Source organism: Panicum hallii, chromosome 5 (genome assembly GCF_002211085.1).
Source record: "Panicum hallii strain FIL2 chromosome 5, PHallii_v3.1, whole genome shotgun sequence".
NCBI lineage: Eukaryota > Viridiplantae > Streptophyta > Magnoliopsida > Poales > Poaceae > Panicum > Panicum hallii.
This window is the reverse complement of record NC_038046.1, coordinates 15,842,538-15,855,649: the sequence shown is the minus strand read 5'-3', so window position 1 is coordinate 15,855,649 and position 13,112 is coordinate 15,842,538. Positions and strand designations below refer to the sequence as shown.

The 13,112-nt window shown below is 48.6% G+C and overlaps 1 protein-coding gene and 1 pseudogene across 1 annotated transcript; one reads left to right on the top strand and one right to left on the bottom strand.

Moving 5' to 3' along the window:
• Window positions 1–6,802: 6,802 nt before the first annotated feature.
• LOC112892480 lies at window positions 6,803–10,064 on the top strand (annotated as a pseudogene).
• Window positions 10,065–11,515: 1,451 nt separating this feature from the next.
• Window positions 11,516–12,082, bottom strand: LOC112892479 (agamous-like MADS-box protein AGL62). Its single transcript, XM_025959633.1, has one exon. The coding sequence runs from the start codon at window positions 12,080–12,082 to the stop codon at window positions 11,516–11,518; it is 567 nt and encodes a 188-aa protein (XP_025815418.1).
• Between the last annotated feature and the right edge of the window lie 1,030 nt (window positions 12,083–13,112).

Below are 13,112 nucleotides of genomic sequence, written 5' to 3'. Positions count from 1 at the left end.
CGGCGTCGTGTGCCGCTCGCTCGCTCTGGCCGGCTACTGCCAGTCAGGGCGCGCGGCAGCAGGCCTTGGCTTTGGGGGAGCCTCTCGGACCGGCGGGTGTTTCCGCGGCGTGGCTCGGGCTCCCGGCCTGCGCGGCGCCCTTGGTGGCTTCTGGGGTCGCGCCGCCGGCCGCCCCTGCTTGGCCCGCGCACAGAATGGAGCTGCTAGTTCGTGTGAACCGTGAACTGGCTGCTGCTTTACTTCGTGCTCCGCACCGCGGTGGCTTACGAGTGGCAGACATGTGGCATGTTGGCACGCGCCGTACGTGCTCCGTGCATATTTCTGTAGAGGAAGATCCGACGGCTCCCTGTGAATAAAAGCGAAGGTTTCCGCGCACGGCAGATCTCGCGAAATTCAGCTGCACCGGGCGAGCCGAGACGGAGAGGGATCTCCATCTCCATCTCCTTTTACGCCTGCATTCCCTTTCTGGCCATACCGATCCCTGCTTTACACATTCCTCTCGCGTTCTCTCACGAGTCCTCGTTGGAGCTGGAGCTGGAGGCAACGCCGGGTTCCTTGAGCACGCACGCTTTCGGCACTGCTAAGGAACAAGGAATGTTCTTGCCAGGAAAGACATGACATGCACAGTAAGATGATCGAATCCGCGGTTGCTTGGCGCGGAGAAAGAAAACCCGGGACGAAACGGATAACCGCGTTCGAACACAGACCCTCCGTGACGCCGTCGACGGTTAGCCGCTGCCTCACGCCACGGAAGCACCCCCGACCGGGCCGACCAGTCCCGATCGGATCGCCGTCCAGGAGGAGGAGGAAGCTCGCCGGTCGCCGTCGACCCGAGGGGTGCCTGGATTAGGCGAGCAACCGCGAGCACATCAGCGACCACCGCACCCACACGGCCACACATGCGAATGCAACGGGCGAGCGAGAAGCAACGTGGTGCTGGTGGCCCTTTGTTGTTGCGATCCAAGCCGCGAGCACCACCTGGATGGTTAGCCGAATCAGGCGCCCGGACACCGCCCGAAAGGCGTGGAGCGGAAGCGAGCGCGCACGTCGGCGTGGACGACGACGACGACGACCGATCCGGGGGGACACGACGCCGTTGTTTTCAGGCGAGCCATCATCCGGATCAGGTACCAATGTACCATTGGCATCGTGCCTCCGATGGGGGGCCGGGGGTCCGCCGGGCGGGCGGGCAAGACGCCACGACGGACGACGGGTCCGGCCAGGGCGTGGCGCCGCCACGCGTTCGACTAGCCCGCTGTCAGGCCGGCCTGCGGCCCCCTCGATGCCCCCGGCTCAGATCGGCTAGCGTTGCAGTCGGCCAGTCTCTTGCTCGCATCTGAAAAACACCATTACCAACTCCACTCCTGTCCGTGTGTCGCCGCGCACCGCCGCCCCAGCTGAGCTCAGGTCGTCGTCGCGTGCGGGGCCAGGCGAGGGCAGCGCCTTTCTCCGGGCCGCGGATCCTAGTCCGCCGCGTGCGGCGCGCACTGCACAGCATCGCCTTGGCATTTGCGGCCTTCAAGGCCAGAAAGTCCGAGCCCCCCCCTGTGGCGGTCGGTCTGGCCTCTGCTGCGCGCACGCACAGCACAGGCGCACGGCTGCAGGCGGACAGCCAAGCGGGGACGTCACGTGGGCGAAATCCGCGGGGGAACCGGACAGCCCCGCCCCGGGCCGAGGGCCTGCCGTCTTGACCGCGTCGCATCGCTTCCTGTGATGCCCGTTCGTCACTCGACCGGGTAGTACTGGTATTTTGTCATCGAGGATTGGTGCGTGCGGTGTGCTAGACTGCTGGGCTGGGACGCCGCCGCGGCCACGACGGACGCGACGCCACGCCTGGCGATCATTGTGCTCGGCCGTTTCGGAATCGGTAGGATAGGATCACAGGAAAGGACGGCAGAGAAGCATGTAATCGAGCGGTCGTCTCGTCCATGATTGTCGTCTGTCCCGGACGAGCAGAGGCATTCGGTTTTCGCGGAATCGTCTGTGATTGTCGTCTGTTCACGTGACGGGCGTTGCTTGCGTCGCTCTCGTTGTGCATTACCACTAGGTTTTGGTCCTGGAAAGACAGATAATCATCGTACATACAGTTTCTTTCTTCTAAGTGCTCTCCACAAATCCTCCCACTAGCTAGAAAAAGAATCCTATGAACTGGCACCCGTCCTCGCCAACGCCAAGTTCGAGCTGAAACTGCAATTGCGCTGGCCACAACCGCAGACCGTCCTAGACAAAAACATTGGATGCAGCGCAAGCCAGCGTCGCGCTGTACTCCTCCGGGATCACGGAAACCCTTGGGGGCGTGATGGATGGATTTCAGCGAGGCCGCCCGAACAGTTGGCCATCCGTTCTCCAGTGCCATCGCCCCCCGGCGGGCGTGGCCTCATCATGCGCTGCCGCGTGCTAGCCCGGTTCGGTAACCATGATCGCGTCACAGAGCGCCGCCATGGAGGGCGTGCCATTATATTAGCGTGCTAATCGGCGGGCTTTACAGGTAGCATTAGCTTTCCGTGTACGCCCCTTTCCGATCTGCACCGTGCTGCATGCGGCTGACGGGTCAGGCCGCGTATCGCTCCATCGCTTTACGGCGTGCCGACGGGCGAGCCGACGAGCAGAAAGTATCCTGCTGCTTTATTAGAGAGAAAAAAAAAATCAAATTCTACCTTGCCCATTGGTTTGATCTGATTTGAGGTTCTGATCCACAGAAAACCTGCAGGGCTCCTGCGCCGCCGCGAACCTGCTGGGAGATCAGACGAACCGAACTGATCGGTTGTTGGGCAGTTAACTTCTGCTTTCCACATCGCACCCGCACGTACCGAGCCAACAGACCGACCAGCTAGCAGCCGGGCGCTTCGCTAACAGAGCGCACAAAAGCGTGGCCAGTGAGCTAAACCTACACCTAAACCCCCCACAAGAAAACTGGCTGCTTTCCTGCATCTCCGCATGCACGATGATTGAAGGGAACCCGGTTTAGTTCTCACTTTTCATACCCTGCAGGAGCACCACGACACACGAATTGCTGTTCTGGAGGTACCTGTTATCTTTTTTTTGGTCCTACTGGCCGCTGGACCACTGCAACACCACCTAAGATATGCTAGCCGGTGCAGTCCCACTGCTGCCGCTGCTGGCCCTGCCCATCATCCTTGGCGCTGATGCGCTCTGGTTTGCTGATCCATCTCCTGCCAGCTCCCAGAGAGAAAATTCCCATCATTTTTTCCTGCGCTCATCCTTCTGAAGAATCATCTCTTGCAACCACCTACCACCCCCAGCGTCGCTCTCGTTGTGCATTACCACAGGCCCTCCGGCTGTTCGGCCTCATGTAACGGGGTCCATGCACAATTGTCCAGTCTAGGAGTACATGCAGGTTTGATCGAGGCTCCTGCTGCACTCATGTCCTGTGGCTCTTGATGGGTCACCACCTCCCCAACCAACCGCTCCGATCCCTGTTGCTGGTACGCAGTGCCGCGCCGAGCCGAGCGGCGGCTGCACCAACCAAAGCGTGCGGAGCGGGGAGATGGCAATGAGGCCGGCGGCCTTGCCGCTGTGGACCTCAACCGCCGGCGCACACACGCGGGGGCCCTCGGCCGCCTTGTCGCTGGGCTGGTTGGTCGGCCCCGATCCATCCATCCCCGTGGCGGACCGGTGGTTGTTGCTCCGTCCGTCCACTCGCCCATCCCCCGCGGCCGCTGCCGGGTGCTAGCTCTCGCGTCCGCCGTTGCGCGACCGGGTAGCGTCCACCTGCGGATCATACGTTGGCGCATCGCATGCAGAGCCGGCGACGTGTGCGTGCGTGTACTCGCGATCGTTGGTGGCGGTTGGGCGCTGCGGCGCGCGCACCGGGCAGAAGGCCGGCACGCGGTTGAATCGCGACGACGCGCTGCTAGTGCTACCTGCTGTGCATGCAGAGAGAGAGAGAGAGAGAGAGAGAGAGAGAGAGAGAGAGAGAGAGAGAGAGAGAGAGAGAGGCGTTCCATTTCCATCGACGGGCCAAGCGTTTCGCGGTTGAATGCGGGGGAGGGGAGGGCCGTCTTTGTAGGAGGATCCGATCAGGTGGCCGGAGCTCATTTACTCTGTCGGATCATCGATCGCGATGCGGGCATTTGTTGCCGCGGTGCGGGCCATCGCCGTCCGGGTCGGTTTCTCGGGACGCTGCAACTCCGGTGGCCATTCAGTCCAATGATCATGATCTCATAAACTGAAAGAAAAACAATCTGAAAACTCCGTCAACGATTTCTTACGGAAGCTGCTAGTTCAACGACTTCTGTTGCCTAACGTCCACTCCGCTTCTCAAACTGTCCGCGTCTTAGTTAAAGGCCGTGACAGCAGTGGCGGACCTGAACCGTGCTGCCGGATGGTGGCACCTGTACTTGGATTCTTTTGGGGTTGCGAGCAGGGCCGAAGAGGAGCTTCTCTCCCAGTCCCATGTGTTTGGTGGCACGATGATGGGGCATCGACCACACCTTTTATGGTTTATGGTGTGTTTGGTTCGCTGAATAACGGGACGCAGTCTAAACAGCTACACTTTTTTTTCTTAGGATGGTTCCATCGATATGCCACACAATTTTTAGGTGCGGTCGATTTGAGCGCCGCACCCCGAAGGCACGCCACACACGCCTCATTTTCCTCCAGCCGCCACCACTCGTTCCCTTCCCGTCACCTGTGACCTCCATTACCGGAGCTTCCACCTCCCGCCTCCGCTCTGAACGACATCCTTGGCCCCATTTTCGGCTGCCGATTGAAGGTACGCGTCTCCCCTTCTCCTCGCTCATAGAGCACGTAAGCGCTGCTGCACCGTGGGAGCAGGTGCTGCCATGGGAGCACCAGCCGTCAGCGTTGCAGATCTGTGGGCGGCCATGGCAGCACCTGCTGCAAAAGCTCAAGATCCGTACACGATGGGGCCTAGCTGCTATGGATTTGGTGGCCGTCGTGTCCCTGGTCGGCGTCGTCTGCATGGCTTGCTCGACGTGTGTCCGTCCATGTCTTGTCCTGTGGGATTTGCCTTGGTTCTTCCCCCATGCGGCTAGCTGCATGTGTGTGCTCAGGCGGCCATATTTTGTGCGGCCAGGAGCTTGCTCATGCAGTGGATCTTGATCAAGATGCATTTGCCTATTTCTGTTCTTAAAATTCTTTTTTCTTTCTTGCCTGCAGAAACAAACATTGCTAGGGGCTGCTCCAAGGTATATCAATATTCCGGCATCCAAAATACTTTACAATCTACTAGTAGATTCAAGGTGTGTTTTGTGTGTATTCTAATTAGTTTACAATCTGTATAGATGGGTGCAAAAGTTGCTATATCTTGAGTATTGCTATTATTACGATCATTACTTGCGAAGAAGAAGGTTGCTTGTTTGCATTGCCATCTGTGTTTGTATGTTATGGTACAAGTTGCAAGAAAATAGATTGGCCAAGAGGCATATCAAATACGGTTCTATGTTACAAAGAGATCTAGAAAGGGAAAGGCGTCTGAATCATTTGTATAATGGGACTGAAGCCAACTGTATTAGCGAGCTGCGTATGCATAAATTTATTTTCCATAGGTTATGTTGTCATTTAAGGTCCCATAGGTTGTTAGAGGATACTATCAACGTCTCCATTGAAGAGCAGGTTGCTATGTTCTTGAAATTTGTCAGCCATAGATGGTTAGTATGTATTTTAATTCTATTTTAGATGCTCAGTGCATCTTATCCCGCGACATCATTACCATGAGAACCACTGAGACACATACAAAGATATCCAGTAGCCCGAGAAGATTTCACCCATATTTTGAGGTAATATATGTATATAATTAGAATCTATTATTATATTTATTGTTAGTTTGTAGTATCTACTAACAGAACCACTTTTGTCATTTTTCTTAGAAATGTATAGGAGCATTGGATGGCACACATATACCAGCATGGGTTCCTATATATATGCAGGATAGGTTTAGGGGTAGAAAACACTATCCAACACAAAATGTGTTAGCTGCCGTGGACTTTGATCTTAGGTTTACATATGTGTTGGCTGGATGGAAAGGATCAGCTCATGATTCCTTTGTACTCCAAGATGCATTATCACGCCCTTCAGGGTTAAAAATTCCAGAAGATATTAGTCAAGTCATACAAGATACCTAGTATTTGGTTTCCAAAATAATTAGCTAACTTTAGTTAAATCCGATTGTAGGTCACTATTTTCTAGCTGATGCTGGTTATGCTACTAGACCTGGCATATTACCTCCATATCGAGGAGTTCGATATCATCTTAAGGAGTTTCAGGGTACTAGACGGCCAGAAAATCCAAAGAAATTGTTCAATCTTCGTCACTCCTCCCTTAGGACAACTCTTGAACGGTCATTTGGCACACTCAAAAATAGAGTTAAGATACTAACAAGTCAACCATTTTCCCTCTAAAAACTCAAGTGAAGATAGTCTTGGCTTGCTGCACTTTGCACAACTTTATAATAGATGAAGGTCCTGATGTTTATGTCTATGATGATGAGACATGGCTTGTAACTCTGCCAAGGAGCAATCGTTCCCATGTTGACATGAATAGAGACAATCAGCTTTGGGTGAACATGCGTGATCAGTTAGCCCAGCAAATGCGGGATGAATGGGATCAAAATTGATGTACTGTGTGCTGTATTCAGACATGATTTATTTGTATTGTGTGGCTGCCTTTAGACCTATTTAATTGTATTGAATGGCTATATTCAGTCATGATTTATTTGTATGGTATGCCTGTCTTTAGACCTATTTAATTGTATTGAATTGATATATTCATATCCTATTTAATTGCATTATGTGGTTGCATTGAGACCTATTTAATAGATATGACTAAAGGGAAGGAAAAAGCTGAAGGTGATGGCTCCACTCGTGAGAGGACCATCACATGGGATGATGATTAAACCAAATTTATGCTTGGTTGGTTCATTGACTTTATGAAGGAGCAACATGCTGGTTTTAAGATAAAAAAACAGCACCATTTCAAGTGTTCAGAGGCATTGAATAGACAGTTCAATATGGGGGTAACTGCTACACAAGTTGAGAGACATTTCAGGCATTATAAGGAAAATTGGAAGTTCGTTGCAACTGCCTTAGCCAAGAGTGGTAACACTTTTGACACAACAAGATTTATGGTAATCATATCTGAATCAGAGAAGGCTAAGCTAAAGGTATTCTCCATATTTTTCACTCTATTTTTGTTAACATTTTTCTGTTTCAGTGTAATATATACTACTAAGCGACATGCTACTTTCTGCGGGATAGGGCAAGAAGGTTCCTTGCTAAGCCTATCAAATTCTTCAATGAAATGCAAGAACTATTCCTCAACAGCAGTGATGATGGTTCTCTTACTATAGATGCCACTAATTGCATGAATGACACTCAGACTAACGACACGTGGGGTGATGAAGATAATGATCATGATGATGATATATTCAATGACCTGTCAAACTATACTCAGCCTGTAGATAACCTAAGTGATGATTCTGACACTTTACCTTCTCCTATAAGTGGTCAACCTAGCTTTACATCTCAAGTTGCTGAGAATAGCTCATCTAGCTCTGGGATGAAGCGTCTAAGAGCTGAAGGTAAACATGCTAAGAGAGATGTGAGACCAAAGAGCCGTATGTCAAAAATAGGAGATATAATTGTAACTACTTTAGTGACCCTTCAAAACAAGATCAAGAAGCCAGCGCCAGCTCCACCTCCTATGCCTAATTCTGATGGTATATTATGGCAAAAAATTGAAAATATGACACTAACTACCGATCAAAAGGTGATGGTAGGAACCTTTCTAGCACATAAAGATCAAAAGGAGATGCGTGGTTTTCTATGAGGTTCAGCTGAGGTGACATTTCAATCATGGGTATTCAAATTTCTTAGTGATGCGGGGCTGTGAATTCCCCTAGGTGGTTGGCCGCTTTTGTTTACATGCTCGGTGATATATGTTGCACTTGGTCAATTATTACTTGCATTGTTTGCACTTTGCTAAAATGGATTGTTTTGCATTGTAGACTCATCCAAGAACTTAACTGAAGATGGATGGTGTCAATGAAGGCTCATTCTTTTGCACTTCTTTTAGGCTGATATATGATGGCTATGAAGATAGATGGTGTTGCTCACAGCAATTTGTTTAGTACTTAGATGATGCTTCACACTTTTGTTAATGCATACTTTGCTATAATGTAACTAATATGAACCAATTAAGGTTGTTATTGATATGATGTGGAGACATTATCAATTTGATACGGGCATATAGATATGTTATATCCATTTATTATGATTATAACTATTGTGGTTCTGTTATTTGATATGTTCATCATTTTATGTTAATTTCTCTATGATTTATTTATGTGGCTAGTTTTATGTGTGGTAACAAAACAGATAGCTACCGCACATTCTCATGTGTGCCTAACTTTAGGTGTGGTAGTAAAACAAACAGTTACCACACTTTTTTACAAGATGCCTAATGTTAGGCGAAGTAATGAACCAAACACATACTTCAATTTAGGCAGCTTAGGCGCGCCACACTTGTGGCAGCATGTTAACCTTAGGCGTGGCGCCTTAGGTAGCAAACCAAACATGCCCTTAGTCTTCATCAACTTTTTGGAGGGGCTTCCTATTAAAAAAAACTTTTTCGAGGGGCTTAATTCAGCTGTTTACTAAAAACATTCTCCGTTTTAATTACTATCTTTTCCAAGAATCGATCTAGATTAATGCCTGGATACGAGAGTCTTTTGTATATACGTCACTGCAAGCACGATTATTTAAGTTTTGAATTGAAGTGAGAAAAGTTTGAACTTGTTTCTTTTCCCGAATGCTTGATGCCAAGCGAATCTAAAAAATGTGCCATGCATGTCGGAGACACAAGCAACATGAGCGTACGAGACATGGGTGATCGATCCTCTATTCCTCTAGAGAAAAAGAAAAGAGTATCGACAAGCTTTGCAAAGGTGTTCCCTTTTAAGCTTTGTGGAAAGAGGAGAAGAAAGAAAAGATTTTACAGTTTACTGGAATGTGCCATCCATGTTGGGATGGACTTAATTCAGTTGTTTACCGGAAGCAAAGACATCTTCATCTCTTCTCCTTCTCGATATTATCTTTTACGATCCTGGTAGGAATGGTCGACCTCCCGTTCTCCATTCCCAATGGCTAGTTGTTTGTTGAGTCTAGTTGTAGGTCATTTCTTCTTTTTCTTAGTTCTGTAATTTTCCTTTTTGAGTTGCAGGTGTGAGGTTGAGTGCGTGTCTTGTAAATCTTCTACTTCTTAATGAAATGCTTGCCAGAAAAGTTCTCGAAAAAAATAAGATATTATCTTTTATGAGATTCTGGATTCCTGGTTACACAAATGCTTAGAGCATCTCCAAGAGATTCTTTATATTTTTAGGAACAGAAATTTTGTTAAAAAATTACCCTCCAACAGTCTCTTCAATGGGATATCTAAATATAGACCTCCTCTTTTTCGGATTTGTCGCTAGCTAAAGATGGAGAGCGAGAATTGCTCTCTGAATTACGCATAAGATATAATAACTGTTGGAGAGTATAAAGATATAGAAAATAATTTTTACTCAAATGACTTTCAAATAAGTGATGATTTAGAGAGTAGATTTTAGAAAAACTCTTGAAAATTTTCTTATATTTTGAAATTAGAGGACAGAGATGCGAACTCGTTTCTTTTCCCGAACATGTGGGAGGAAGAAGGTTTTATGCCAACCGAGTGTAACAAACGTGCCATGCATGCTCAGGGAGCACATGCAAGATGAGACATTAGTGACTGCTCATCGGGAGAAAACCAAAGGCGTCGACAAGCCCTGCATGCATGCAACGTGTTCCCTCTTTAAACTTTTATTTACGACGAAAGGGGAAGAAAGAAGGGATAAAGATTTCTCGTAGTTGTTGGACTGTGAATAATCAAGTTGAAACTTACCCATTCATTTATTAGCAAAGCTTATTTCTGCAGAAAACGGACACATGACTGGATGGCAGCTGGCCAGTGAGCATCTTCAGATTGGTCACCAAACAAGGAAGCTGGTCACCGTGGGAGTGGAGACTGCAGAGCGCCTTCCAGCCGTCACCATGCTCCATGCATGAGGATTGAGGAGCGTACGAGTCCTATAGGCTGTGGCCCTGTTGCCAAGAAACCAAATCGTACTGCGCGCGAAGGCACTGTACGTACAAGGAAGCAGCAGGGATGAGCGAATCTACACTTCCAGACCACCACACCACGAATCGCACAGGAGGGAACGTGCGATGCGACGAGACTCTCGGCCGGGTGAAGACGGCCGACGACGACAGTCAGCTCCGGTCTCCATGTGCTGCTACTGCTACTTGTAGTTCGACAGGCGGCGTCAATCCTCGACCGCTTTTCAGCCCGGCACGGCGTCTCATCCGCTGACTCTTTCCGCAGGGACGCCACCCAGCTTGTAGCATCCTGCTTGCACTAGAAATGTTGAGTCAAACGTTGCCCAATTTTTTTTTTTTTTTTGAAAGGGCAAACCTACATTGTGCATGCCACGTACGGTAGTTGCAGTGATGTTTGTTTCAGTCCAATCGGCCATCATCCACTCTGAACTTTGCAGGTCGATCGGTGAATTCTTTTAGGCTGATGGCCTAGCTTCTTTGCAGGTCGATGGATGATGGACAGGTAGGTGGGTGGGTGGACTAGCCTAGGACGACGTACCGACACCATGATAGGATTTGTGAGTCATCACATGATGTACGGGTAGCGTCTTTGTTCAGCAGTGGAGTGTGAAAGTTTGTTCATCAAGGCGAGGGCTCAGTTATTTGGAGGCCCAAACAAGTCATTGCCAAACACACAAAGGATTCAGGGCCTGTTTAGGATGTCTCCCCAGATGGCCCATCAGCCCATCACGCATTTGCCGCGGCCCTCGTCGCGGACTAATTAACACGGTGTGGGCTGCTCCGCCGGTGGCCGCCTGCCGGCCCATTGCTGCTGTCGTCTCCTCTGATGCGACCGTCTCCACTTCTTGCCACCATCGTCTGGTTCAGTTCAGGAAGCGTTTCGTTTTCAAGTACGCTCTTCAGCTTCGTTCTCCTCTGGTTAAGTTCAGTACATTAGGAATGAACCGAACATCTGTTGCAGACCCCTCTGTGCAAATTCAGTACATTGTGAGCCAAAGAAACGTCCGCTATGCAAATTCGTGTCCCTATTCTTCCATACTCTTCATGTGAGCAACAACTTTCATTTCCAACCAAATTAAACAATTCCTTTATTCAATAACATGGAAGATTTCAAAAGCATTGCATAGATGTAAGGATCAATCTCATGAAACAAACTTCAAGAGTTGGATCCTAGATACACCCGTACATGCATCAATGTCCTAGGAGGTTTGACTGGACTACCTAAACCTCATTTTTCCCCCTAATGACATGCTATCTAGCTAGCAAATTCATACTACCAAAAACGACAAAACCATTACATCAACTCCTGCACCACCTAGTACCAAGGGAAGTTCAGGTCACCAAGATTTTCTTTCTGGATCATGACCAACATAGCTTTCTCCACCCTACAACCATCGACGCTACTGGAAGGATATTTGTGAGGGAGCATATGGAAAATACATAGGTAGAGTCGCAACATTTGAAGGCATCGAACGGAACCAAGGCAAGCGATCACTGATCTCTTGCTTGATCCGTGAGAGCTCATGGTACATCTCATAGAGCTCAGTGGCATCAAGATCCTCTACCTTACCATAAACATACTTGGCCTTCCTTGAGGTCCCTTGAATTTCCTTAGCCCGCAGCATGTTCTCCTTCTTCCACTTGTCCTCCATGGCCTTGTCTTTCTCTAGCTGGAACAACTCGTTCTGCAAGTTAATGATTACTGCCTTTTGTTCTTCGCTGGTGTCGGACTCTGTTGGTGCATCACCGGAAAGGAAAGCATCAACAATTGGGTCAGCCTTTGGAGTGCCGAAAGAGGAAAACCTCTCATTTTCGCACTCCAACACCATAACAACCCTAGCACCTGTAAGGGCGGAGAGGTCAGACACAGCCTTGAAAAGCCCAGAGCGTCGCTTGAAGAAAGTTAGACTACGGTTTCTTTCATCTTCAATGAACTTCACTCCAGATCTCCTAGCCTTCCTGGGCATCTTGGAATGGACAAGCAAAGGAATGTATTTGTCGAGAGAGCAAATGTGTTTTTGGTGAGAATGAAGACGAGCACCCCTACCCCTTATATAGAAGAAAACTAGGAGCATAGGGAAACAAATCTCGTGAGATTTGGAAGTGTGGACATATTTCGTATATATTCTTACGACACGTCGCTGAACGATGGGTCATTCTTTTGCGCAGACAAGATGGGTCATATTGTCAGTAGCCTTCAGAATGCTTGTAAATAAATTGCATAGAAAACAAATTTTTTATCAATTGATCTGGACGATGTACATCCGTTTACAGATTATTAGTCGAATATTTAATGATTTTCAAAACAACAGACTGTATTTATTGGGATCCTTTAACTACATATTACCATTTAAGAAAGTGTTGATTATCATCCCTTTTAGTCTCCAGCTAAGTTATGCTACCCATATTAAATATTGCAAATATTTTCTTGCTTTTATGGGTGACTAAACATATCTTAGGATAAATTGACCACTATTTATCAAATCATTATTTGAGTCCAATAATCTTTTAGATTCACTTCCTGTAAAACTATATCTCAATAATTGTAACTATAATGGTATTGGGTAATGTTATATATCAAACTGCTACTTTTTTTTGGAAAGAACCCGGCAGGAGAGCTACCGATTATATTAAAAAGAAGGAACAACGCCCAGACTGAGCACAACAACAACCGGCCTGTTGAATTAGGACATCAAAGCGGCCGTACAACTCCACTCAAATTCTACTCAACAAGCAATTAGTTGGATTGGGATATCAACGCGGCCGCACCACTCCACTTGACGACAACAGCAAAAGCCGAAGCACTACCGCAGCACCCACCCACACAACACCACCACCACCACCGGTCCGTTGGATTGGAACATCAAAACGGCCACACAACTCCACTCAAACTCTACTCAACAAGCAATCGATTGGATTGGGATATCAACGCGGCCGCACCACTCCACTCGACGACAGCAGCAAAAGCCGAAGCACTACCGCAACACCCACCCACAG

Coding starts and splice junctions, on each gene's coding strand:
- LOC112892479 (XM_025959633.1), bottom strand. CDS start 12,082: ATGCCCAGGAAGGCTAGGAGATCTGGAGTGAAGTTCATTGAAGATGAA.